The sequence below is a fragment of the Larimichthys crocea genome, chromosome XIV, assembly GCF_000972845.2.
Source record: "Larimichthys crocea isolate SSNF chromosome XIV, L_crocea_2.0, whole genome shotgun sequence".
NCBI classification, from domain to species: Eukaryota; Metazoa; Chordata; class Actinopteri; family Sciaenidae; genus Larimichthys; species Larimichthys crocea.
Genome location: NC_040024.1, coordinates 1,017,168 through 1,044,953, shown reverse-complemented (window position 1 = coordinate 1,044,953; position 27,786 = coordinate 1,017,168). Strand labels below are relative to the sequence as shown.

Below are 27,786 nucleotides of genomic sequence, written 5' to 3'. Positions count from 1 at the left end.
AGCCAAGATGTGTCGGCAGGGATGTCGAGTCCGAATGCAAGCAGTGGTGGAAAAGCTCCACGATGGCTGGTGGTCATGATGGAGGAACGAAGCCCTTGATGTAGAGCTGAAACCTTTTCCTTCTCTGTGGGTTCAAAAAGATCCATCTCACGCAGACTGTACTTGAAATGAATTGGAGAAGACATCAAACTGAAGAGAAGTCAAATTAGTGCGTGCTTCTCATTTGTCTTTATTGTCTGCCTTAACCCGAGAGGAACTAAGACAGATGCACGGAATCAAACATTCAGCACATTTACGCTGGGATTTATTCCCATTTTCACTCATTACATGAATGTGAAATATAAGCTTCCATATGTTCCACACATGCATGATAAATATCTATTCACCATGGCCGGATTAACCTGTCAGGTGACCCTGGGCAAACATCATGGACCTGCCCACCCCCATGCCCTTTTTAGGTTCCCCGACACTCCCTGAGACGCTCAGACGCTTTTGTTCTAGTTTCTCTAGAGATCTAAGATCTAGACTCAAACGCCTTTAATTGCATTAGTGTTATTAATTGCTTTAGTGGCTGTCTACCTGCTTAGGGACTGCGGATGGAACTTAGCGCTTATCTGGTTCAAAACAACGCTTCTCTTTGTTTGAGATTTGAGTTTTTTGTGTGTGTTTCCTGACAAATAAATATAATTCAATGAACCATTATAATAACACTACTAATAAAAAGTCTTTGCTGTCAGGAATCCTGAACTTTGAAATAATAATAATAATAATAAAAAAGAGCAAACTCTGTCATTTCAAAAATAGTTTTTTAATCATTTTGCCATTGCACCAAGCAGCAACCTCCATGGCTGTGAAAGTGAAGTGCCAAAAACTGCAGTTCAAGTCAGTCTCCATAAACTCCATAATCTCCATCAGTCTCCATAAGTCCCCATGTTCAAATGTCCAACTTCACAGCAGAAATAAACATGTTTAAAGCCTGGTACAAAAAACAGTTTTGGTCTCTGTAGCTAATTTCCCCGTTCATGACAACTGTACTGAGGGTGAATATATATACAACTCACCTGTTCACATTATATTAAGACATCAGATAAAAATAGATAGTAGATAATAGATTTATAAGAATTCACTGGGCTGGATATTAAAGAAATGACCCAAGCCATTTACAACAGTGTTTACTTTGTCATCATTTCAGCCTGTTTCTTTCATTCAATTCATTATATCATCCAGATGACGATGATTAGATTTCTCTTGATGTGCAGAAATAATTTAAAGCCCAGCCGATGTCACAGCTGTTTCTGCCTGACACACGTTGACTGATTCCACCGCCGAGGCTGAATGCTAACGACATCGAGACACGAAAACAAAATGTGTTTATGTCTGAAAGACAACAGGCGCGAGGGAACGACAACGGCAACAGCTGGAACGTTGTGCATAAAGTCTTTAGGCCATAATTAGTCTAGTATGAACTAATCTGTCAAATAAGTTAAATAGATCAACGGTTATCTGTGTGTGGACACGAGTTGATTAACCAAGGAATCATTTCCTCTTCTTAGATTGTTAATATGAAGAGGGGAAGTCAGTATTTCACCAGAAATCATGAAAAATATCATAGTTTTGTATTGCAGTGTGGGAGTTCTTGAGGTTCAGCTAGGCCAGATGCAGACTCTCCTGAGTCACGAGGAAGCCTTTTCCCCTCTAACCGAAATTAAAGAAATTGATACGACTGTCCTCACCAGAAAAAACGATGTTATTGGTCATTCCTTCATCGGAATGGTGCTTTCTATTCAGATAATTATGCTTCCCCCCGTCCTCACTCATCTGTCCTCTAGCCGGTGATCCATAAATTGACCGGAGTCCGTCATCGTCAGGGATGTTGGGAGAAGACCCACTCAGGGAAAATGAGTCAGCCTGTCCCCCTTAGCTGCATAGACACACTTATTATTAATCCAATACTATCCATTATCTATTCCAGTTTCAGAAACATTTCTTTTCGGTAACAAACAAAATCTGAATTGTCTGTTTGTGCAATTTTTCGGTCACGTTTCGTGACGCCCATGGGTAGCGATGGATGTGAAATCAGCTTGGGGGCAGGTGTCTTTTTAATGTTTTCCTGACATGCAAACTACTAATAATTGTAATTGTGGCTGTCGTTCTTTTAGCAGAAGCAAAGGTGGAAGAAGCAATATGTTCTCAGGGGAGGAGGTTGGGGTGGATTGGTTGGGCGGACAAAATGTCAGACTTTGACAGCGGAGACTGCGCTTCGCCTACCATCTGTCAGCGTTAACTTCTTTTAACCAAAATCTTTCCCTAACCTTCTCCAAATAGTCGTAGTTATCCGTCACCAAAGCTTCAGATCAGAAAACACTGCTCGTAATCACTTCTGTAGCTGATAAGAGTTTGGATTTTGGAGTTCCCTCTTATAATGGAATTTGACCTCTGGTTATGTGAGGAGACATGAAATACGATGCCCCCAGGATACGCAAGAACGCAGCCAAAAGGATTTTAAAAAATTGAATGTAGTTGATAGAAAAAAGAACTCATTGTACCAGAAATACTTTCCCACATTTTTTTGGGGGGGGCACTTTTTTAAAAATAAAAATCAATGTCACTGTTGCATGAGGAAAGTCTTGCGTCAGACCCTTACATGTCAAAATAAAGCAAATGCTATAAGGCTTTCCTTTTGCTTCCCACACAAGGGAGGCCTTGACGTGTGGATAAGCCCGGTCTCACCGATCTCACTGCGATTACAATGACTTTCTTTCGTTTTCCACGCACACATGTATGAACTGCCTTTTTTTTTTTTTTTTAAGTGCTCTAAGGCTCCTGCCACCACCAGCACCCCTGCTAGCTTTGGGTCAAATCCTTCCAGCACTGTTTTAATGATGTCTCCCCCTTCCTTCATGCTCAGTAGAGATATTAATAGTAGAGGTTAGTGGATTGCACACTCACAACTGCACAATCTGCTCTCACTGAAGGCAAGGCAGCAGCAATAAAGATTACCCCATGAGTTAGGATTGTTTTATAGGCCTGTAAACACATTCATTGCAGTGCGGCATTTGGACGTTTAAGAGCCATCTCAGTTGCGTTTTTATTTATTAAGAGCTGGATGTCCTTCACGGTGATGCATGTTAGCTTTTACGGCCTCAAACTCCAGTTACAGATATCAGGTGGGGGTTTGGAGGTGGTCTTGATTGATAAATGTGGTGCATTGGTAACAGATCGGATTTTGAACACGCTGTCGAATGGCTAAATCTAGCCCGAGCCAATGTACTGTGCGTACAGCGCTCTGTGTTTGTGGGGGTCCGTGGGTGGGTGACTTAGGGGGGTGACAGATGATTAGGAGATGTGAAAGCGCTGCAGTGTGCTCCCTCGGCCCCCTGGGAAACCGTTTGCTTCTCTCTCTGACTTATCAGCCCACGTAGTGAAACCACTGTCTACCTCGCTCTGAGTGTGTGTGTGTGTGTGTCCTCTCCATCTATTTGCCGAGCTGAAATGCATCCAATCTGGGGGGGAAAAAGTTTAACTGTATCATCATCTGGTGTGTGTGTGTGTGTGTGTGTGTGTGTGTGTGTGTGAGTGAACGTGTGGGCTGTTGGTGAATTCTTACAGTGTTTTTGAACACTTCCATTTTGGAAAGGTGATAACAAGCAAAGGTTTTGTTGATCTGTACTTTCTCCGTGTGGCACGACCAGGCTAGCATATGTTAGCATATCTTAGCATAATGTAGATTGATGACTGAGCGTGTTCACTGACGTCGATGACTGTAACACTATGTTAAAACACCTGCGTTTGCTGTTGAGCAAAAGTGGTATAGTTCCGCTTAAAGAACAGAGCTGGAGTCTTTCCTTGTGACCGTGGCCCAGGGTTCGAATCTGACCTCGGCCCTTTGCTGCATGTCATCCCTCATCTCTCTATCCCCATTTTCCTGTCACTCCTGTCACTTACAGCTGCTACTATCAGATAAAGTTTCAAAAGCCCAAAAAATGAAACCTTAAAACCTCAAAAAAACGACCGTGTACACCAGCAGAGTAGTGTAGTATGATGATTGTAACATTTTATCACGTCTTCTTCTTTGCAGAATTGCAACCAGGTGCAAAGCACCAGCACTGTGAAAACATAAATATAAAACATATGCATTTCTACACATTTCTATATTGCGGCAATCACTGCAAACGCTTCAGCTCCAACAACTTTCTCTGCTGCCATCATCATAATACCGGCGGTCCCTCCCCTTCCGCTACATAGTGGGTGAGAAGTATCCACTGTATCCATTTTTTGTTATGAACTAGTTTTCTATCACGTTTGTGTGGCCTGTACGTGAACGTGGGGTGTGATAGAACTATATTTCATTTATTCATCTGCCCAATACTTTGCAGCATTTCCTATTAAAGGTTAATCAGAGATGGTCAATAAGCACCTAAGGCCTATCGGTCTCTAATCTGTCATGATAATAACCACGCTTGGACGCCACAAACTGCTTTTACTTTTAGATTTCAGTGCATTCTGGTCAAACAAATAAAATCCAACATGTTAATTAGTGAGCTCTAGCGGTGTTGCTAGAGATACGTATGTTTGAACTTTTGGACTTTCTTCTTTTTCTGGTCTGCTATGTTCAGCTGAGCTAACCATCCTGGCTCCAGCTCAATATTTTATACAAATGGTTAGCTGTAGAGAAAATGGCAGTCAAGTGGAAACAAGTCAGTTTTCAGAGCTCTCAAAAATCTGAAACATTTTAGAAAAGAGTTTCCCACAAAGCTGTTTCACGGTTAAGATCTCATCAGCTGTAAAGCACTACCTACAGTATAACTTAGACTTATCGGCAGCAGCAATCAGTAGTGGCTGATTAGTCTCGGGGTCTTGTCAGAGTCGGTTACTGTGACAAATTGGTGTGTCTTTGGGTTGTCTGGCATTGACATAGGACCTCCTCCCGTGAGGCCTCACCTCTGACACGTAGCCACGTGTGGGCGTTTGACGATCCTGTCAGGCTTCTTCCCGGCGGGGTCAAAGGTAGAAGCGCTGAGATTAAAAAGAAAAGGGCAAATGGGGACAAAGAGTGGAGAGACACGAGATGTTCCCAACATCTCATTGTAACTGCTGCTGATCTTCCTATAGCTGAATTTGTTAAGGGTTAGTATCTAACCAATCAGTCAAGGGTCTCTTATAACTTATAAGTTATACATACAGCACAATCCTACAGTACATCAAAGGAACCTCTCTCTTCGCCCTTCATGATATTGTCTTTATATTTGCTCTTGATCATTGCCAGCAAGGCTGCGTGTTGGCCTTTATGTGGACTATACTGTGAGATGCCCCACGGCAGTAAGAGAGCGTGTTCCCAGCATTAAGACACGCTTTGCAAGAGGGAGTAGTCTGTCGGTCTTTGAAGTCAGGACCCTTAGGGGGATATCAGGTGATGAATGGAGATTTAAACCAGTTCGTTTTAATTAAACTCTGTTGTTCTGAGGAGCGCTATCGATCTATCTTCTAGCTGAAGAATCAAGTTAGAACTCCTTTCTTCCTGCATGGCACTTCATATTATTCTGCTTCAGTAAATCCACAAACACTTGGAACTAGAGTCTTAAAATCAATGAATATGAATCATCAAAGTCTGTGAATCCTCAAATCAGCAAATGTTAAGTAATGTTTTTAACAAGCTTGTTTTCTTTTCAAACAAAACCGGACTATATTTGTGGCCTAAGCTGCCAAATCATCAAGGTTGTATCGCCTAGATTTGTTGGGAAGCACAATTTGCACAAATCTAGAGTCTCCTGGAGTTTGTTAAACAGTCATTGTTTGGCAAAAGAAAAAAGAACCTTCAGGGTTGAAATCATAAAATTCAAGAACCACAATTGCTGCATAGCATTCACGGTTTCCCCAAAATCAAACACAAACACAACTTTCCCAAGACACATTCAGCCTCCCTTCAAATGGAAAGCAGCATTTATGAAGTGGGGGAGCAGACGAATCCACAGTCATCAGCAGAAAACATCAGTACAAATAGTAAAAGAATTGACTGCCTGTTGGCACAGACTGGTTTTCATTTTTAACTGGAAAAAGACATAAAACAAATTAATTCCATGTGCAGATTATTGATGAGGATGAAGAAGTCTGAATCATGGGACAATGATTTCATGACTTCACTTCTTTGGCCTATTAGTCGCCATAGCCCAATTAAGGCAAGAAGAAGACACTGACCATCTCGCTGTGTTTGGTTGATATGAGAATTTGCAGCTTGCGCTTGGTACAACTGACCATTTGTTCACTGGTAGACTAATGCTAATAAGTCGTGGTGCGGACGGTGCATTAGCATGAGCAGCAGACAGAGCCGTCCACCACACGGGACCTGTCTGTCTTCTTGTCAAAGTTTTCATCAAATCAATTCACAAATTAAAATAAAACACAAAGAAGGAATCTCATCCACAGAGCCACATCCAGTCTTTAAGGAAAGAAAGTGTCTGGACAGTGCAAAATTGAACTTCTTCAGCTTGACAGAAGCTTGACATTACTTCCTTTACATTACTTAGCGACTTGCCGTTTTCAGTTTCTTGACATTGTGCAATCTGCACAGATGCTGAAAGAAGTTTAGATAGAAGATGTCTCTTTTTTTGGCATTTCTGCTTTTTTATACAGTGACAGCTGGAGAGATGGACAGGAAACACATGGAGGAGAGAGAGAGGGGTTGACGTGCAGTAAAGGACCTTTGCTAGAATTGAACCTGGGTCGCTGCAGTAAGAACTTGAGCTTTATTTTGGGCTTCAAAACTTTTGCAACTTTAGCCAGTTCCAAACTGGGGACACTGGGTTCGAAATAAGAATGTGACAACTTGGCCAGGAAGGGGTTTGACACAAAATATACTGCTGGATGCATTCTGGGAAATGTATGTGTGAGGGGTTTTTTTTGGAGCTTGACACATGATATCTCAACCTTTTGCTCAACCTTCTCTAACTTTATGGCAATGAAACTATAGACTGTTGGACCGTTTAATGATCACTTCTGTGACGATGTTTGAATTTGTCTGACTGATTCTAGTCTTGCATTATGATGTGAACCAGCAGTTTCTTGAAGAAAAGGTGATTATCCAATAAGCACTGTTGGGGGGAAATAACGATTAGCCAATCGGCACCACGGGCAGGACTAACGCTGTTATCAAGCTTTTGTCAAGCGTTATCATGCTGTGTTCTGAGGAAGAGTAACAGTAACAATGGCAACCGCAACGACGATCGATCAATCCGAACAACACTCACCTCGAAGGCATTTCATCTTGAAAAGAAAAGCCAGCATGTTGCCATGGTTGCGCATCAGCGAAAGTTACAGTAGATTCGGGTGAAAAATCCCCAAAGGAGGGGAACCAGTTGATCAGAGAGGGGTCAAAGTCAGACTAAAGATGGAGGTGTAATGGCTTAAAGGCCTGTCACAAAGGTAACACTTGCACAGATGTACATGTATTATATATGCGCATATTTTTTCAAAGCATATTCCTAAAAATAAAACTGCACGTTCCAACTTGTAGTTAACACTGTGCCAGTAACCTGGATTACATCTTTAAGGATGAAAACAGCATTAAGCAAAAGCAGGGAGACTTAATTTTGCTCTACAGCATTCTAATTGCTGAATTTCTGGGTAATACCTTTAATATGTGAGCATTTTGTCTCTCTTTAGTCACATAGATGAGACTGGTAATTGGCTTTTTAGGGTGAGAGTGATGAGTATTTTCCAAAAGCCTGAGGAAAGAAAGAAAAGAAAAACATCCTTTTAGATTTCCAGTAAAGAAATTAAGCTGGGGAGCATTCTGTTGCGCCTCTGAGCCTCGGCGAGGTTATGGAGAAACAAAACGAAAGTGTAGAGAAGGTGATGGGATCATTTGTAGAATAGATTGAGTGAAAGCAGCGGAGAGAGGAGAGGCTCTGCCGATCTGGCTGTGAACATCTTCGTCTGTTTAAGAATTCTCAGCCAAGTTCAGTCGGGAGGATTTGCTCCTTTTTATCTGCTCGTTTCTGCTCACTCTTCCTCACTTCTCACATGAAACGAGCGAGATCTAAGCCAAACCTCACAGATTCGACCGCACACAAACAGCAGCGTTTCATGTGAAGTCCTGGGAGAGTGTGGTAGAATGTGCGGTGTTCGGGTGCACGTCCCCAAGGTTGCCGGGTGGGGGATGTCATCTAGATAAATGTCCCCATTTACCGCCCTCCCTCCTTCTATTCAGCGGGGACATGGGTGCACGGAGGGCGCAGCGTGGGTGTTATGGTGCAAAAGTGGATAGGTGGACGTTGGGGGGATGTTTTATGGTGCCTTAGGTGTCTCCGCTCAGCCGAATCCAGCCAGCAGAGGTGGTCGAGTCAGAGCTTAACCACGTTAGAGCAGGAAGACTGAGGAGAAGCTTGTGAGAAGTGTTTAATCTCAGTCAGGAGAAGTGAAGGTAGAGAGGAAAAGATAAGTGGAACCATTAAGTGGTCGCAGAGCTCAGTGCTACTATAAACACCGTACGTTGCTCACATTTCAGTCGGCGGGTTCACATTGACTTAATTGTCAGCTTTCTGCATCAGTAACCTGATTTCTCGACATCATTTAAATGAAAAACCTGCTTTCCTTAATCAGTGTAAGGGATTAAAGGTTACAGAGCAAGATTTCTGCAGGGAAAACCTGATTCCTTGACCACACACTGTACATGCTTAAATGGGTTCCTGACAGGGATTTATGTGTGCACGACAAAGACTTAAGACAAGGACAGTAAAACTGGGAATAAAAAGTAAAAACTACACTTATTATAACTGTTGAAATAACTTTTTAAAGTCAGGGTGAAACTAAAATTTTAATAAATAAGTATGAAGTTTCCTCTACTGAACGGCTGCATCATGGTTGGAGTGGTACTTAAACTTAAACTTAGTACTTATTTCAGTACAAACACAATCTTTCCTTTGTCTAAACCTAATCAAACCTGAGCACCCAAAGACAGTCTGACCACGTCTAAATAGACTGCAGGATGATTAGACTCAATCCAAAATGCAGTTGATTCTATAGACGCTAGGAGATAGAGAGCACAAAGCTCACTTTTCCTCCTCACATTTCACTGCTCAACATCAAAAAACACATTTTCCTCCTTTTATGTGCTTCATATTGACACCCAAAGGCCAACCAAAGGCCTGACTCCTGGGCACAGGCTTTGATACAAGGCAACCAATGGCAGTTTACGAACAGTGCATGTAATAAACCCTTTCTCTGCCTTCTTTCCTTGCCCTGAATTTCTCCTAAAAATAAAATTAGTGTCATAGATGGATCTTAGTAACTTTGCAACATCAGTTTGTTTTTTTGTACTAGTTTTAGTCCACAGTCCTTCTCTAAATTCACACAGGTAAATGGTAATTGGACTTTACTTATAGAGCCTTTCTAGTCTTCCAACCACTCAGATACACAAACCGCTACAGATCTCGTTCACCCATTCACACACATTCATACATTGATAGCACTGGCTGCCATGCAAGGTGCCAACTGCTCATCATTTTTAGGAGCTAACCATTCACACACTGATGTTGCACCCAAGGACACTTCGAGTGGAGCAGCCGGGGGTCAAACTGCCAATCATCTGATTAGTGGAGGACCCACTCTACCTCCTGAGCCGCCCCTGTTTTTTTTTTTTTTTAAGGTTTTAAGGTTTCTTTTTTTGGGGCTTTTGAAACTTTATCTGATAGTAGCAGCTGTAAGTGACAGAAGTGACAGGAAAATGGGGATAGAGAGATGAGGGATGACATGCAGCAATGGGCCGAGGTCAGATTCGAACCCTGGGCCAACTCTGCATCTCTCTAGCAACACTCCACCAGGTGAGCTCACCAGCGCTCCCATCACAGAGGTGTAAGGGACTTGCCGGTTCTCATAAAAGTCATGACTCACTGCATATTTGCTTTGGGCACCACTAGGTAGAACATCAGAAGAACATCATTCACCTTTCACAAGGTTTTTGGGACGCTTGGTGAACTACTTTGAGTGGCTTAAACATGGAGGTTAAACAGAAGTAGGCCAGAGAATGTAGACAGCATTACACCCCGATAGTGATTATTACAACAATGGATCTTGGGCACATGCAGGAGGATTGAATTCTCATCAAGGATTTTCGTCTGTGCTGATTTTGGTTTGCATTTTTGTTAATTATGCTCACTGGGACAACCATAGAGTTTTGTTGATGGGATCCAGGGAGTGTGCTTATTTCTCCTGGTGATACAGCGCTTTATATATGCACACATATTTCCTTTTTATGGACGTTATTAGCAAAAGCGTTTATGCACCTCTCTTCAGAGAACCCTTCTCGATGCTTTGTATGCAGGATGCTAACCATAGGCATGTGAAACTTGTATTTTTTGACATTGATCTCTAGTCCCAAAGTTTCAGCACTCACCTACAAGTGATTGATTTATCAAGCATTATTTCTGTGATGGATTGTCAGGAAGGTGCGGTGCACCGAATATATGACGGCAGGAGACTGAGGACACGGGAGGGACAGAGCCGTGACTGAATGCCTTTCATCAAGTGCAAACACAGCCTGTGTTGATATAAGCAGACGAACTGTAGTCCATAGAGGGGGACCTGGAGGCCATGGCAACCTCCATATGTCTTTTTGGTGTTCTTTTATTCAGTGGTTCTTGTCAAAAAGATCCAAACAAATTGTCGTCAAAGCTGACAGGACGAGGCCAGTGACTCAGCGTAGGACCTCAGAGAGGTTAGTGGTGAAATACAACAGTGACCTCTTAATTTGCCGGATATATTTAATTGCCATGCCTCACCCTGTGGACTAATTAATGTATAATATTATGGCACATTCTCCATACAAATATGAGAAATAGATAAAAAAAGAAAAAACTGTCATGGGGCTTCCTTACAGCTGCTTCTCAAATGGCAGTAGCTCTCTGCTCCTGATAACTATATGCTCCAGTGGTTTTTTGCACTTCAAGAGACTATCCGCAACTGTGAAGTGCCCTTACCGAGCATGAATCACTGTATCCTGGCTAACTGCCTGCTCAGACTACTTGCAGTGTAGGAGGCACTTCCAGATGCAATTTGCCAATTGCTGCAGAGGCATCAGTGACTAAGCTGAACAGAAGTGTAGCCCACATCTTCCCACCTTCTGCTGCCAGGTATTGTGATTCTAATGGAAATTAGCTAATTTACTCTCATCATACAGTATGAGTGATTGCAGCATAAGCAAATCTGTTGCAGAGTGGATTCTTTTATGTAACAGCATCCGTGACTGTCAGCTCCGATCAGTTCCACTTCTACAAGTGTCTGCTCCTACCTTTTACCTCTTACAGGACAATACAGTGCATTATCTTCCAAGTCCTTTCTGCTGAATTACACAGGACGGTGCATTAAAGGCCCTGTGCCACTGCAAATGGCACTTTGATAAAGTGGTGTCAAGTGCAGAGGCTGGGCTCAAAAGCCAGTGTGTGCTCTATAGTTGATCAGGAAGTGAGGGATGAGAGCAGGAAAAAAAGGGGAATGCTGATGAGCAGTCAGAGGACAGGGTACTGCATTGGTAGAGAGATGTCAGCTACTCTGGGTAAAAGCATCAATTCATGTAAACTACGAAAACACATGTTCACTCTGTCCCCTCATAGATAGTTAACGTGTATTGGGGAAACCAGCATCAGAAATGGGTTTCCCTCAAAAGGATGGGCACATCCTTAGAGACTGGTTGAGTATCTCAGACATCCTGAAGTAAAAGGATGAGTCAATTTAGATGGTTTGGGTATCTGATCCATGTGCCCCGGTCAATAGAGGTTGTCTGGGCACATCCGGCTGTGAGGAGATAGCGGCAGGCCCAGAAGAACTTGGCTGGATCTCCCAACTGGCACGGGAATATCTTAGTGAACGGCTCTTTAACATGAACGATAGTTGTGAGCTTCTCTTTTTTCTTTTTTTAAGGGGAGGAGCGCAGCAAAGTACGTGGGATGCTTATTTGATACATTTTGATGTGCAAATATTGCATGACTTCACCTGAGCTGCCTTCACGGGAGTGCCTCAGTAGTCAGTACTGCAGCGGTCTTGGACAAATGAGCCAAAGAAAACGTGCATCTGGATGCACTTTCATAACAACAAAAAGGGTAAAGCAAAGTGTAATATTAACCAGAATAATATCTCCTTTAGAGTTGTGACGTCTACGAATAAACCAAATCTATTGAACAGCTCTGTGAAAGGAAGGCCTCCACAAGATCTGGCTCCCTTCAAAGAGCCATAAATCCCATCTCTAGTCTTCAAGAAGTCCTCCATGAAGAGATGAAAACATGGCTAGGGGAGAGTGGGCTACCTTGCTTAGAGTACCGCAAAGACGATGTGATCCTGTCGGAAAAAGGATGGATGGTTTCTGAAAATCTGTCTTCGATATTACTTCCTTCACCCAATACAAGATAAGGTGGGTGGGCTTTCATTCTTGAGGGACACAGCATTTAAAGAGGGTAAAGGGTAATTCTAATATTTTAATACAGTCAGTCATTGGGCCTGTCAACCATAAAATCGTATTGAGGGCACTTGTTTGGCCTCTCATGAGTTGTGACCAGTGTGGCTGACACCTCTACTGTCACCCCAAAGTCAAGAGAAGTTCAAGTCGTCTTTTTGCTTTCCCTACTGACACAGGTTCACACTTCACTCAGCATAGTTGCATTCACACTAACGCTTAGAGTGTTAAAATCTGTTTGTCTGTGTTTGTGGCTGTCACAACCAGATCACGGCACGGCCACAAATGTCTCCAAAGGACAGTGCTATGACATCATAGCAGCAAGGTCAACATTCCCACAGGCGTTTTGGATCAAAACTGTGTTTTTTCAAAGTAGCTTCACAACTCTCCTGTAGCTTCTCTGTTGGCTACATATGGTAGACCTCTGGAAGACGTACTATATCATTGTACATTCCATTCTGCAGTCAATAAAGCCAGGCTTTGACACAATCAGGCCAGAGCAGATGGCCATAAAACCTTCGTCCAGGGTACACCTGAGACTCCCTGAGCTTTATCATCCATAACCATTGCACTGCTGTAAAAAGTAGGGAAAATAAACAGATAGATGGCACAGAGGAGTTGCCTGATCTGTAAAAAAAAAAAAAACCCATCTGCAGTCAAGCAGAATGGTCATTTTTAAAACGAAGATGCGAGCCAAAAAGAGGTCAGCATTGACGACCTGTCCATGTGTGAAGCAGATGGGAGCCCAACCCTGCTTTTCTTTTTTTAGCATCATACCTCATAGTTTCACTGTCTCAGCATCACAGAGTTGTGTCATGAAGCCACATTTCTGCACGTTCTAAAGGATAAAATGTCGTCGTACTTGTTGGAAGTGCAATCCGTCAGATGGTATTTATGATGCCTTGCTTTTAACCGCTGTAAATCAGCTTTAACGCTAATGGCAGCCATCTCTTAGCAGTATTTTTTTAACACAAGTCACGGCAAGTACCTTCCCTGCGATAAATCAGATGCTCCCATGTCCTGCTAATTTCCTGCTCTTTCAAAAAGAAAGATAGGCAAGCTCAGATCGTTACGATCGCTCATGACCCGAGCTTTAACCCGCTCTTGACAAAATTTGGCACAAATTCTTTGGGGATGCAGTTAATAACCCCAGAGAACGATACCCTGGCACGGAAGCAAATTTGCCTCATGCTTCATCACTCTTGTCAGCGGAGTGGCTGCGTTGTAATGCATTCCAGATTTTCTCAACCTTGCGCGTCTGTGGCAGTGCAGCATAGATGATCGAAAGCCGTGACACATTCTCCACAGGCAGATACTGCTCAATCCTCCGTCATGTCTGGGGAGACTTTGGATTCATCCCAACTGCCCCCCCGATTGCTGGTTGGCTTTTCTGGGACATCTGTATGTAAGCCAATCACTGATGAGCCTCATCAAACCTAACAGTCTGGCCGTCTGGCTGTCTGGGCCTGACTCAGACTGACAGCATCTGTCTGCCTCAGCATTCTCCTCTCATCAGACTCTCAGCATGTCAAGACATATCCAGCTTCTGTATAGGTCCCCTGGCTTGTCTTCAAGGTGCCAACATCTGATGTCTGAAGCTAATCACAGTATTAACTTAGTTCTTGACACCTCTTGACATGCATACACTCGACGAGAGACATGCCTTGAAGGGTATACTTGTGTCTGTCAGGTCTCAGTCACAACACATCACCTGCTAATATGTTGAAGATCTTTAGGTTGATTTATCCGAAATTCATCAAAAAACACGTTTCCTCATATCACTTCCAACCTTTTATATATTTCGGTATACCGTCTCGTCACATTGACTCTCTCGATTTGTCTTCCCGGAGACGTCAGGTTGCTGGGAGCAACCTTGACATATTAGGACATTAAATCTGAATCAGCACCTGTCGTCGCCCCAAAGTGCTTCCACATTCTCTGTTTTCTCAAGCGCATCAAGGAAAATACAATTTCACCCGCAGTGTCTGTCTCTGTCACATCCACTCTCGCAGACACTTCCATGTCTGCCTTCCTTCCCCCTTGATTTTTTTCTGTCTCTTGCTATTCCACTCTTCTTTTATACTTCCATATTCTAGTTGTTTATGTCTTTCCACGGTTACTACTTCAGCTATACGGCCTCCAAATGGCTTATGTCTGTGGCAACTTGTTTAAACCTTTGTGTATCAGAATTGAATGTCTCTACGTCCATGATGTTTGAAGGTGAGATTCTGAGAGTTATTTCCCTGAACTGTCTGCCATTGTATGGAATGAAAGCTTATATCAGTGCCAATGGTTTGTTTGCGCCTGTACCCGATGCCCTACTTTTCTGCTATTATGTAATTTTGCTAGGATTGAGGGCTACACTGATTGTAATGGATTACATTTTAGTCACTTTTTTTTTTGGTCCAATACTTCACCTCCTCTCCTCCACTCTGTGCTCTGCCATCTCCCCTCTCATCTGCTCCCCACTCTGTTTCAAAGTAATTATTCCTCATTAATCCATGATAGCGCCTTACCAGTCTATTAATCCGAGACTCTGGATGGCAGACAGTACAAAATGAGCTCCCTTATTAACCCCACATCATTCTCACAAGACAAGGCGCTGGGAGTACTGACTTTCCGTGGCGACCCCCTACCCAACCCCCCAAATTAGCCTCATTAGTGGCACAGCCTCTTTTCCATTTCCCCCGTGACTCCTCCCCTCTGCTTGGCAACATTTTTCAGTTGCCTTTTTTTGTTTTTCACATGAGTAACTACATTCTAATAGATGCTGCTACTATTGTTGGCAGGAAACATTTACTTGAATATTTCACAATAGCATTTTTGCATGAATTGCAGTCACTCCTAACCTGCAGGGAGAAAGCAACAAGAAGCAACAACAATGACGGAGTGCTCCATCTACAGCAAGCTGGACTTATGACTCTTACCTCTTTTCTTTGAATATGTTTGAATATTTTATGCAAGCTGGCACGTCGCAACCCAAAAGTTTTTCTAATTGTTTCCGTCATTTGACCAAAATTGTCTTATATGTTTAGTCTTTAACAACAGATGGATGTAAAGAAGCAGCCTCAACCGAAACACTGTCTTTGTAGTCAGGGGTAATATGGACAGAAGCATAAGGCATGAAGTGTGAAGAGTCAGCATCCAGATGTTGAGATGTGTTTCTGGGCAGAAAGCCCACCCCAACCCTGGCCGCTCATTACACACTGCTAATGAAGCACTATGAATATATAATGGAGAGAAGGCTTCATGGACCTCTGTATTAAACATATGATTATGTTTGTTCAGGACAGTGGACGTACATATACATCGACTGTGCTTACAACTTACAGTCTAGTATTATAATTTAATCATTACTTTCATTTCTTGAAGGGCCGCACCATGGTTTATTTTTTTTATCTCATTCATTTGCTAATTGCACATACAGCACTTTATATCAGTGCCGACATTTTCCATTGCAAAAGTTTTCAGATTAATTTGCCACCTCCAGGCAGCCACTGATTTCACTTCCAATACTGTTGAAGCTGCAGAAATGTATATTGTACAATATCAATGGATGAAATATCTATGTGTGTGTTAATGTGAAAGGTGTTGCTGTCACTAACTCTGTACTTCCCCTTAGCTATATTGAGTTTTTTTAGTCTATACATGTATAAAACATGGATGTAGCGGTGTCTCTGGTGGAAACAGTTTAGGTGGAGCTGAGGCGGGCTGAATAAAGCCTGGTTGCTCAAACAAGCCATCTGTAATGACACCTACCTGTCAATCAAAGCAGCCACACTGTTAATCCTGCATATCTTTAAGCCTTAATATATATGGACAGGTGAGTTGTATATAAATTATAGAGAATACAGTATTACAGAATTATAGAATACAGTTGTCATGAACAAGGAAATTAGCTATAGAGGGCAAAACTGTTTTTTGTACCAGGCTGTAAACATGTTTATTTCTGCTGTGAAGTTGGACATTTTAACGTGGGGACTTATGGAGACTGACTCAAGTGGACGTTTGAGGAACTGCAGTTTTGGCACTTCTGTGTAGGCTTCACTTCACAGCCACAGAGGTTACGGCACTTCTGTGTAGGCTTCACTTCACAGCCACAGAGGTTACTGTTCCATTTTAGCTCATTGTTTTGGTTTTATGGCATAAAAATATTGCTCTCCATCCTATTTGCTGGCAGCAGCTGTTATATACAAATGAAACCACTGCATGCTACCTGCCCAGCACCAAACGGCAAACGCTGGGGAACACTTTAGCAGCGAAAGAGAAACACTGTAACAACTTATAAATGCTTATGTCAGATCTTTGTTTGAAGCTTGTTGTGGAGTTACTCAGCCACAGACTAAGTGGCCAGAGAGAGCAATTATTACAGTTTAACTACTCTGCTGCTGTCACACAGTTAAACCCAGAAGACAAACAACAGAAAGCATTAAAAGAATAGTTTGAAATTGGTAATCTTTGTTTTAAATTCTCTGCCTAGATGGTAGTAAATCAATCCAAAAATGTGTGTTAAGCTTTGAGAGTGTCTCAATAGTAAATGCAAAGCTGAATCGTAGTTATGGTCCTTTTAAAATAAGTGTTGTGAGAATAAGAATATATATCAACCTAACTCATTAGGAGTGAATGTGACTGCTCAGCTTGCTTTTTTTTGCACTTATCACCCGGATGATCCAGCCTCTCAGTGGACCTCCACACAGCAGGCCCCCACAGGCCTTTACTCCATCCACAAGTGGGTTTTTGAGATAAGCACTGAGCTCTGGCTGCTAACACAACCATCAGCACTAGATCTGTCCATGTCCTCCAAGTGATCCCGGGTTAAACGCCGCACACAGGCCGGCGAGGAAGATGAAAACACTTGCCAGCACACCGCGGAGAAATAGCTCACCCCCGCTATGCCACTCCATTTTCTCCAGCTGTATCAGAGCACTCTGGGAGAGCTGATTGCTGAATGGCTTGGCAGGGCTTCGGGGTGTGTATGTGTCTCATTGTGTGTGTGTCTGTCAGTGGTTGATGTCCCACTGCGCGAAGGAGTAAATCCTCTCATCCTTAACCAGGCTGACGTGCTAGCTCATCATTCTCTTTCATCAAGACCTCTTCTTCCAGGCTCCCTCCTGTTGAACCTTCAAGCCTCGGCTAAATGCTGCAGCATCTCCTTTCCTGTGTGCTTTGGATTGCTTTCGAAAATTAGCCCCGGAAAGCTGTCAAAAGCTGCACGGCAGAACAGGCGATTGCAAATACAGAAGATTTCATATTTGCATTCTTTTGCCGCTATTTACCCTCAGCTAAATTCACTTTCTTAATCCATCCTAATCAGCATTTGCTGTCTTAATCTTCCTCGCTTGCATTAAGTGGTTTTGGAGTTTTCCTTTGGAATTTGAGACATTAATTGTCCGTAAGCGGTCACCTCTCCTCAGGCTTGCCGAGCTGAAACCTGTGTTTTTCAAAACCTGTCACAAACGATCACCTTCACTCTGCTCGGTGGGTGTGACTGAGCCGCACTGGAGAAACAATCCAGCAGCTCGCTATCAATCTCAAACACACACACACACACACACACACACACACACACACACACATACACAGCAGTGTGTACCTGCTCCTAAAGCTGCCAGATTGACCGCTACTTCATTGCTCGCCCGAGGCTGCTTTTGCATCGTCGTAGCAATGACAGGTTGTCCAGCTATTTCTGATTTGTCACCGGGCTCAAACCGCGGACCACAAAGTAGTAATATGATGAACAGAGAGACGATATAGTGCCTTTAGGGCAGTTTGAGAGAATAAGCAGGTCGCTTTTTTCCCAGTCCTTTTGCAGATTGAATCTCCTTCTGTCAACGCAAAGGTTTTTCATGGAGCTGCTGTTGTTTTAATATGCAGGATAAGACGATTCTGCTGAAATAGAACGAAGAAAAGTTATAAAATCTAATGAACTATCAACATATCGTAGGTGCAGCAGCATTTATAGAGGTCCTATTCTGCAAATCATTACCACAATGCCTCTTGCTACTGATACCGTGCGGTTCAGGAGACCATTACAGAAGGAAATGACCCACAAAAACACTTTGACTAACTGTTCTGTTGTTGTCTGCTTGCATTCAGGTCTACAGACTATGGCACCACCTACACCAAACTCAACCTGATGCCAGGGACGACCATTGTGGTGACCAGCTTCTACATCTGCCCCACCAACAAGAAAAAGGTAAGGAGGATGTATCCACTGGCGAGGTTTCCCACGAGCTCCCTTAAATCTGCAACAGCGTTGCTCCTCTAAAACCGACAGTTTAGAAGAAATTAAAAAGCTTTGCTCCAGTGTGTTGTTGAAAGAGTAAGCTGGAGGCCTAGATGAATATTTACACTGGCATGCGGGGTAGGAAATTACAAGATGTCTAGTTAAAGATGTGCGATTTGAGAAAGTGATATACTGAAACGAAAGACAAATGGCTGGTTAAAATTAAGTAAAACACTCCGGCATAGAGGCAGTGACATTAGGAAAATTCCATTATCAGAGCAAAAATACCCTTTTAAAAGGTCAGTTCAGCCAAATTCACAACCTTGACACATAAAACTATCTGCAGCAAGTAAAAAAAAATGGGAAATTTATGATTTTGTTGGTGGTAGTATAATAGAAACCTTGTCACTAGGTAGCGAATGTCCTTGTAAAGACATATGTTACCTTCTGACTGTTGTGTTCCTTCAATGAACGTCGCCTGGCTCTGCCACCTGTACACTCAGGGCAATCCAAACTTTTCTGGTCTGTTGTTCCCCATTGGTGGAACATCCTACCAGTTCCTTTGAAAACCTCCTGAATACCTCCAGCTCTTCAGAGAGGACCTCCTCTCCAACACTACCAACATCTGGGCATGCTAAATCCATCCCTCTAGTACAGAACAGTAGGTATTACTGCACCAACATGTCCTTCTCACACTGTACCTTCATTGTTTCATTGATTGAAGTCACTTTGGTTTGAAGCTAAATGACTTAAGGTTGGAGAACCTAAAGGGCATTCTCACATTGTACTTTCATAAAGTTGGGGGACTTTCCCAACCAAATGGAGCCAACATAATTGCCCTGATGATGTCATTGGTTCTCAGACATGATTTATGTTTTCTCAGGCTGTATAACACGCCTCATGAGAAGTAAACAGAACGTCATGTGTACAATTAGTGGATTACCCCTTTGAACACTTGAGATTAGGGGTAATTGTGGTTATGGTTAATATCAGAAGCAAACAGGAGCCAAACTCCAATCTGCTGCATAAAAGTCTCGCCCACCACCCAGTCCTCCATGCCCTTACTTTGTGCTTTGCTACATATAGCACACTCTACTTCCTACTTTCTAAATTGGATCTGGACCATAACTTTTGATGAAAATCATGTGCTGCAGTCACTCGTCCAAAATGAATGAGTAACTGGGGGATTCTGGACTGAAAAAGACACTCTGACAGGAACACACAGGATATCCTCCTACACCTCATGGCTCCAACCCAGGGACACTGAGAATGAATGGGCGGAAAGCAACACATAGAAAACACCAATTTTCCTTGGGATTGTCTCATAAAAAGAAAGCCCAAACAAAAAGCATCACACATAATTTGAGAGGTGCTATAATCACATTCTCTGTTCTGAATCGAGGAGCTTTAATCACGGGAAATCATATTTAAGCAAATGCTCCAAATGCGTCTTTTCTTTGGCTGGAACATAAAATGTTTTTTTGCTTTGTTTTTTTTTTTTCATGCCAGCAAACTGAGCTGAGACGTGTTGCTGATCTCGAATTGCACTTTTCTCAATCTTTTGGTATTTTTGCACTCTTGCACCACTCCTACACTCAGTTTCAGTTATTCAGTCCACAGGCGGCTTCTGAACTCCAGCGAATTTTCAAAAAAGCAGGCAGCTGATAAGCCCAAGCGAGAGCCAAGAGGTACAGTAGGTGACTTAAGCTGATATACGACTGGATTGCCAACTGCGATGGCCTGTCTAATTGGCAGGCGTTATCACCGGGGTCCAGGGTTCTTCCAATCGATGAAGAGATAGAGGGAGATTAGATGTAGTCACTTTTCTCACTTTCTGCTCCAGTCCTCCACTCCAAATGTCTACGCTGGATCTGCCATCTCATCTCCTCACACACACACACACACACACACACACACACACACACACACACACACACACACAGAACAGTTGAGGGCCAGACAGCATGAGAGCATTTAATTGCATGGGAATGGAGTCATCTTAATTTCCCTTAGGGACAGAAAGACAGACAGATAGAAAGAGAGTGGTGGTGTGTGTTTGAGGGGGGGTGACTGGAGGAGAGTGTGTGTGTTGTGACAGTAGGATGTCTGGTAATATGAGCTGGGGATCAAGCTGCTGTTTAAATCCACCTCCAGGCCTGGCAGGAAGGGAGTGATGGAAGCTCAGGTTCGTTGCCGCTTGCTGGAATCAGTGTGTGTGTGTGTAGGCATCTGTGTTGTATTGCTGTTGTGTTCTTGTGTGAAAGGATGTGGATGTAGGCCGTGTGTGTGTGTGTAGGTTTGTGTGTGTGTGTGGAGTTGATCATCAAACACTTTGATCCCTCTGACTAAATATCAGTATGCAGCCATGTGTTTACTGTCTTCTTTCCAGCGTCCAAATTATGAGCGATCACGTCCGGAAGGCGCCCCGACACACATACAAACGCACACACACACACACACACACACACACACACACACACACACACACACACACACACACACACACACACACGTGAGCACACTTTGATCAATACTATTAATCACATCAGAAAACAACGAACGGGTGGGTCTGTAAGCGCTGCGAGGGGATTACACACAGTGTGAAGGGATCACACGGAAAAGGTGTGAGGGGCCTCGGGTAATCAATAGGACTTGAGGCAATTAGAGAGAGGTGAGTCTTCAGATGGAGACAATGTCACCCCCTCTTTCTCTCTCCCCGTCGCTTTATTGAGAGCTCCATTAAAGATCTGTTCAAGACCCTTTGCGGGAGAGGGTTTCCAAGGACCCTTGACACACTTCATCGCCAGTGCGCTTGTAAATAAACTTTGAGACTGGAGGCTCTCCTTCAGCAATTTTCTTTAATAGTCGCCTCTAGAGGGCTGTCAGCTAAGACAAGTCCTTTTCTTGTTGTTGAGTGCTGAGTGTGTGGTCTAAATGAAGGTTCAAGTATTTGCTTAAAGTGATTTCTAACTGGTGCTCATCTGTTGGATTTTGCAAGTTGTCATAGAAATGAGGTCAGCCTTCTGTTTATTAACAGTCGCCAGTTTGGCTCCATGTCCACAAAAGAGCACAACAAATCCTATTACAAAAATGACCTCAATCATCAGTATCACTAATTGAATCAGTAGCTTTTAGCAAAGAAATTACCCTCAGAGGTGCCCGAAAGTCTTTTTAAGAAAACAGACTCAAAGTAGTCATGGTAGTTGGAAATCAGAATGGATGGATGGGTCAACAAAAGGAGATTTTAACACAATAACAGATGTTTGGCACCCGATTCAAATAAAGTCTAAACTAAACTGAACAAAATAACTCAAACCAGAGTTCCAGTGATTAGTAATTTCTCTATCCTTGATTTTAGCTCCTAGAAAAAGATAGTTGCTCTATATATCAATGCAATTGGCCACATCTAGCAAATGGTGGGATACATAGAAAAGTACAGAAATATGTTGGTGTGGAATCATCTTAGACATTTAAGGCATGGTCTCCAGTGTATTTTGAAGAATATACATTAACAGCTTATCCAAACCTGATCCCATCTTGATGCTATTTTTAAACTTTACACTCCAAAAAACCTTTTTCGCACCTCTTGAACATAGCATCACTGCAACACAACTCATCTGTCACTTGTAACACTTCCATAACATTTCTATCTCAGCAATTCTCTAAGCAGCATGGCATTACCTGGAGAAGTGCTGTCAAGCTCAAAGAGCATCAAAGGCACACAACCTCCTGAGCTGGTGTCCTCAATTATGACCAGTCAGCATGCCATCTCCTCGGGGAGGACCGCTCATGATTTCATGCATGATGACTGAAGAGTCGATTTCGATGAACGGGGAAGTGTTTACTGCTCCATAAAAAGAGGTCTAGGGGTCTTTAGTGGCTGGACTGGCCATTACTGTTCTGTTCTTTTAGGTGTTTGAGTATATAATAAAATGTCAGCCATGACAGTTCAATAATCAAAGGTGATTCTAGAAGATGGCACTTCATATGACGGAGCCCCAGAGACATTAGACAAGTCTGGAGGGGAAGTATAGTGCCAGTGGGATTTCGTCCTTTACCATAAGGGTTTGTAAAGTTGAAGTAAAGAATCACAATATTCACTTAATAACTGAGCCCAGCACTAACAGCACCAAAAATGTGCTTCAGGCAGAAACATCAACCACAGGTGATATAATCTGTCTGGAGGACGGAAGAGTTTAAACATTTCTTTATATATAGAGCAAAGCGGTCAAAAGTAGAGATAAGTGCTTAACGAACTGGCTCAGGGCATATGCCTTCGCCTTAACTGGCTCTTTTCCTGCCCTCATGCAAAAACTTCAAATCTTTATCAGCCTTTGAAGTTTTGGGAAAATGGCTAAGTTACAAGATCAGTAAGGAGGGTTTTAGTATAGGATGCAGAATAATAAGTAAAGTCTGTTTTATAGAAATTCCTCCTCTACTCTCTCAGTCCCAGAGGTTAGGGTTTTAATCGCTTCATTAATTCCATCTCAGAGCCGACAGAGGAACCATGCTGTATAGATAAGTCATGCAGTTCAAAGTGTGAGTGTTGGGTTCTTTAACCTACAGTAGTTGGTTTAGGGGCCCAACCCTGGAGCTTTTTCCCCATTTGGAAGTTTTGTTGGAAATTTTGAAGTCCCTGTTGAAAGAAGTGTTTTATGATGTGTCACCAAACCACTGTACATTATGGTTTAAATACTCCGTCATTTATGGATTAATTTGAAATGTCTTCTTCAGTAGAAAGTCAGTAGAAAGTCAATTTCTACAGCAAGAACTATTCCAACACAACCTTCTTTTATACACTGAACTATTACTGCACAAACGCTACAAAGCCACACTGCCTTGGACTGCGGCAAACAACAAATTGTCAGTATTTTTGAAAATGCCTTTAGTCACCTGGAAAAGAAGAATGCCAGAAGAAAAAAGACAAAAGACAAAGGCCAAAAGAACAAAGTGAGAAAAAAAAGACAGAAAAGTAAACACCAAGATGAATAAAAGAGAAGGAGGATAGGGAAATATCAGAGTGAGTGATACTGCAGATTTACTGACAGAATTTCAGTGACTGTCAGTTCAAAGAGCTTCAAAGAGAAGAGCTAGATATTCAGATGTGGTCACATTATGTTCAGATGATATCCCTATGATGAAGAGCCATTTTTCTCATTTCAGATAGACTATCTTGTTCTTCCCTGTGACTGACAGTGAAATGGTTGTCTCCCTGTGATCTCTGTATGACTGTCAACCGTGTCCCCAGCTTTCCATCAGAAAAAAAAAGCTATATTGGTAACTGGATATTTTTTTCTGAAGCAAATTTGCTTTCTTTGTCCAGTGTTATCACAGCGGAGAGGGCCTTGAAAGTAATTATGAACAAAATGACGGTAAAAGCAATTCAACAGTAACAGAAGCCACTCTGCTAATGGAAAATGACCTGAAGTCATAGATGGAGGATGAATAAGTGACTGTTTATGAAGCATTATTACCCACAAAAACACTCAAAGGAACTTTCAACTGACTCATGTACATTAATATGTCAAACCTTAAATGAATTGGATCTTTTCTGATACTGTACTACTTCTGTTGGAACCAGTTCTGTTCAGTCAAAATGAGACACTACAGGGAAACACATACAGACACATCAATAGTGGAAGCTTCATGAGGACCATACTCACCTGTACTGTCCTGCAAAATTTCCTTAAAATAGTTTTTTTTTCTGGGCCAGAAATCTTCACTTCAGTAGCACCAAACCTCATTCTGATCTATTTTCTGAAGGTTTCGACTGGGAGGTTTGTTCCTCCCAGTCACATCTGATTTATTTCTAAAAGCACAGTGAAAATTGATTTTCTTTTTTATGGCTATGGACAGTATTTTCTGAATTATGCTGCGATAAAAAGAGATATCCAAAATTCTCTATAAAAACCTTTTACTTTAATATGTCAGCAAAATGAAACAAGAATTTTGAACCTGGCTTTATCCAGTGTTCACATTTCTGTTCGGGAAATTAGTTCTTATTAAATAATGCACTAACCCTTTCACTTGGTGTGACATGACCTTAACCTAGACCAGTTTTCTATCAGTTATGTTAGTTTGCGTAGGTCAGAGTGTAAGAGGGAGCATTGCATAGAGCAATACCATTCTACAAAACAACCGACTACAGCATTGAGCATTCTGAAATGTCAATACTGGATGGCTCTGCAAAACCTATTGAATCACATTCAATGTCAGTAAGTATTTTTTCTCTCCAACAAACTTTAACAACTTCTCTTGCTTTTTAAAGTATCCAAATATGCATGTAAAGCTTTTAAAGTTGTGGTCCTGCCAAATAAACTATAGTGAGGGTATGTTTAGGGAAGGTGTGTTTTCATATGTTGGGGTGCTCTACTGCAAGTGTCTGAAGTTAGCTGCTGCTAAAACAACACACCCAACTGTGATATATAGTTACTGTATATGGAGTGTTCTTTTGAAGACACAATCTCCAGTGTGAAAGTCAAAAGTCCTGCACACAAATCCAAAACCTTGCCTACCACACTTTTACTTTTCACTTCCCTACATAGCGTAAAGAACACACTTCTTCCTGACTTGACACTGAACCTTGGTATTTTGCATAAATTGTGAAGTGTGAAATTGAATTCCAGAAGACACTGGGCAGCTAGGATGCTACTGACAAAATCTGAAAGAATTTTTAATCGAAGTCTTTGTAGGAATACCAAGACTGACAAAATTACCTTTCCTCAATTCCTACCTGCAGTTAAATTGCAGAGATTTTAACGTTTGACCCCTTTCAGTCCCGGCATGCTCTAGCTGAAAACTGGCTGTAAAATCCTGGTTGACCCCACAATCAAGCAAGTGAGGAGATGTTTCTGTACAATGCCACACTTGTGAGTTTGGTATGAAAGCAGGATCCCATAGATACCATCAGTGCCATTGTTGGACAATTCATTTAGTACTGTCACTGCCACTTATAATTTTTTCAAACCAGCTTTCAAAAAGTCCACTTCCATTTTGAAGTGTTTTTCTATTCATGCTACTCTCCCCATTTCAGAGTTGCTGACACTTAAGATATGACAGCCATGGTGTATCCACCCTGGATGCTTTCTGTGTGATTATTCGTCAATAATTCAGTAGGTTTACAGACATACTTTGGTTGAGCACTTTGCTCTCACCCTCAGGGGGTTCAACCAAGTGTTTGTCCATCCTCTTTTTGAGAAACTGTGAAAACACATGGAAATAGAAAGTTAAGCTACTCTCTTGTGTATACAGCTCCCATACTAATGTCGCTGAGGAGCAGTGTTAAACTGCATGGCATGAGCAAAAATTGTAGGTTTTTCTTCCACTTGAAGCAAAAATAAAAGACATACAAAGTGACCTTTAAACACAGCTTGACACAGTAAAGCATGTGTTCCAGAGCTGAGAGCAACGCTGGCTAAACCACAGCATAGCCACATGAGAACCAACTATTCCCCTGTTGTTTCCCCTTCCTCCCTCCTCCCTCTATCCCTGCAGCCATGTCATCTGTGGCATAGAGAAACAGTCTTTCCTTTATCCCTTGCCCATACACTGATCTGGGACCTGCGCACAGGCTGATAAGGACACCGGAGCGGATGGTGCAACTCTGAACTGAGGACAGCTGGAGTCGAGGTTAGAGCACATAAGCAAGCGCTAATACTTGCTGGAGGGTTATTGACTTTGGTTTCCACTACAGAGGTTTGGGTCCACCCACGCAGTCATATAGAAACAGTGTTTTACTTCTAAGTCTGCAGGCTTTGTTTGAAGTATTGGGAAGACAGGTGCTCAGGCGTTACAGAGAGTCAAGAAGCAACTGATTTGGTGTAGGAAAGAATCGTCTACATCATCACGAGTCAGAGAAAGGTTAAAGAGAGGGTTTTACCCATAACTGTAACTATGTAAGAATGCAGCAGTTCTTGCAGTTCCTTCTGAAGACAATAAGACAAAATGCATATAAGCCAGCAGACACCGGCTCATGGTAGAGCATTGTCTTTATGTTCGACACACAGGAGTCCGGGCTTTCTTTCTCTTTCAAAGCTTTTCAGTGCAGTCTGTGTTTGTCTCAGGATAAAAGAAAAGAACACAGAAAGAATAACGGGCAATAGTTCAGCCTCGCTCACAGACTGATACTTAAGTATGAACAGGGTATTAGCCATAAAAGAACACCCACATGCCGTATCCCTGTTTGAAACTCATGTCGAGAAGGCGCATAATGAGGTGTGTCCAAGGAGAGTGAACACCAGGTAGAATATGTTATGAAGCAATCACTTAAAACATCTATCATTAGTATGGAAATGATTGCATGATTTCTTGGGTTTCTTCAACTGTACTACAGTAGCAAGCAGTTGCAGAAGGCTTCATGGGTATTTGGAGGTGACAGGGTACATACACCAAAGAATTGAAGGGTCCTAACAGCTCTTTTTTGCCTCAGGGCCACCTTGCAGGATTATCTGGCCTTGCTATTGTCTTCACATTGACAAGTCTTTCACCTTGAATATGCCAGTCATGTCTTCCAAACTCCACTGTTGTAATGCCTTCTGCTCTGTCCACTCTGTCTCTGACAAAGCATATTCCATCCACAGTGATACTGCTACAGGTCCCTACAGAGCATGATGAATCATATTGGCCCAGTCTATTCAGATTATAACATAATATTTAGCTGTGATCATCTTTGACCCAGCATTGATCGCAGCTATTGACCCATACGTTCTGTCCAGCTGGGCTCTTGTGTTTGTCCTCCTCCACGGGGCGGAAGCCCACAGGGATCAACGCTGCTACATTAAGGCCTTCACAGGCAGGGCCTAAATGGATTGACCTGACCTGGATCCACCAATTCAGATCAATAGGTAGCGAGCCAGAGCCGTTGACTCACACTGCTATCTGCTGGTTCAACCCACTGAACTATTGGTCCTGCAGCTTTTGAAACATGTTAATGCTGTCCTGTGCTTGTCTTTGAGTTTTAGAGCTATGTGTGTTTGCTGCGCTCTACAGTTTAATGGGGCTTGGTTAATATTTCAATGCAGCTGAAAAAGACCGAAGAGAATATAAGAGCAGGGAAGACATCAGTGGAGACCAGATGGGAAGACAAAATTGGAGGAGGAGAGTATTAAATCAGTGTTTT

At 42.4% G+C, this 27,786-nt stretch overlaps 1 protein-coding gene across 3 annotated transcripts in view; it reads left to right on the top strand.

Annotated features, from left to right (window-relative positions):
* Window positions 1-27,786, top strand: part of sorcs2 (sortilin-related VPS10 domain containing receptor 2) — a 326,326-nt gene that overhangs the window by 129,198 nt on the left and 169,342 nt on the right. For all 3 annotated transcript variants that reach the window (XM_027288043.1, XM_019270716.2, XM_019270713.2), the window contains exon 3: window positions 18,539-18,638. In XM_027288043.1, the coding sequence (XP_027143844.1) occupies window positions 18,539-18,638 (100 nt within the window). The remainder of the gene's footprint in view (window positions 1-18,538; window positions 18,639-27,786) is intronic.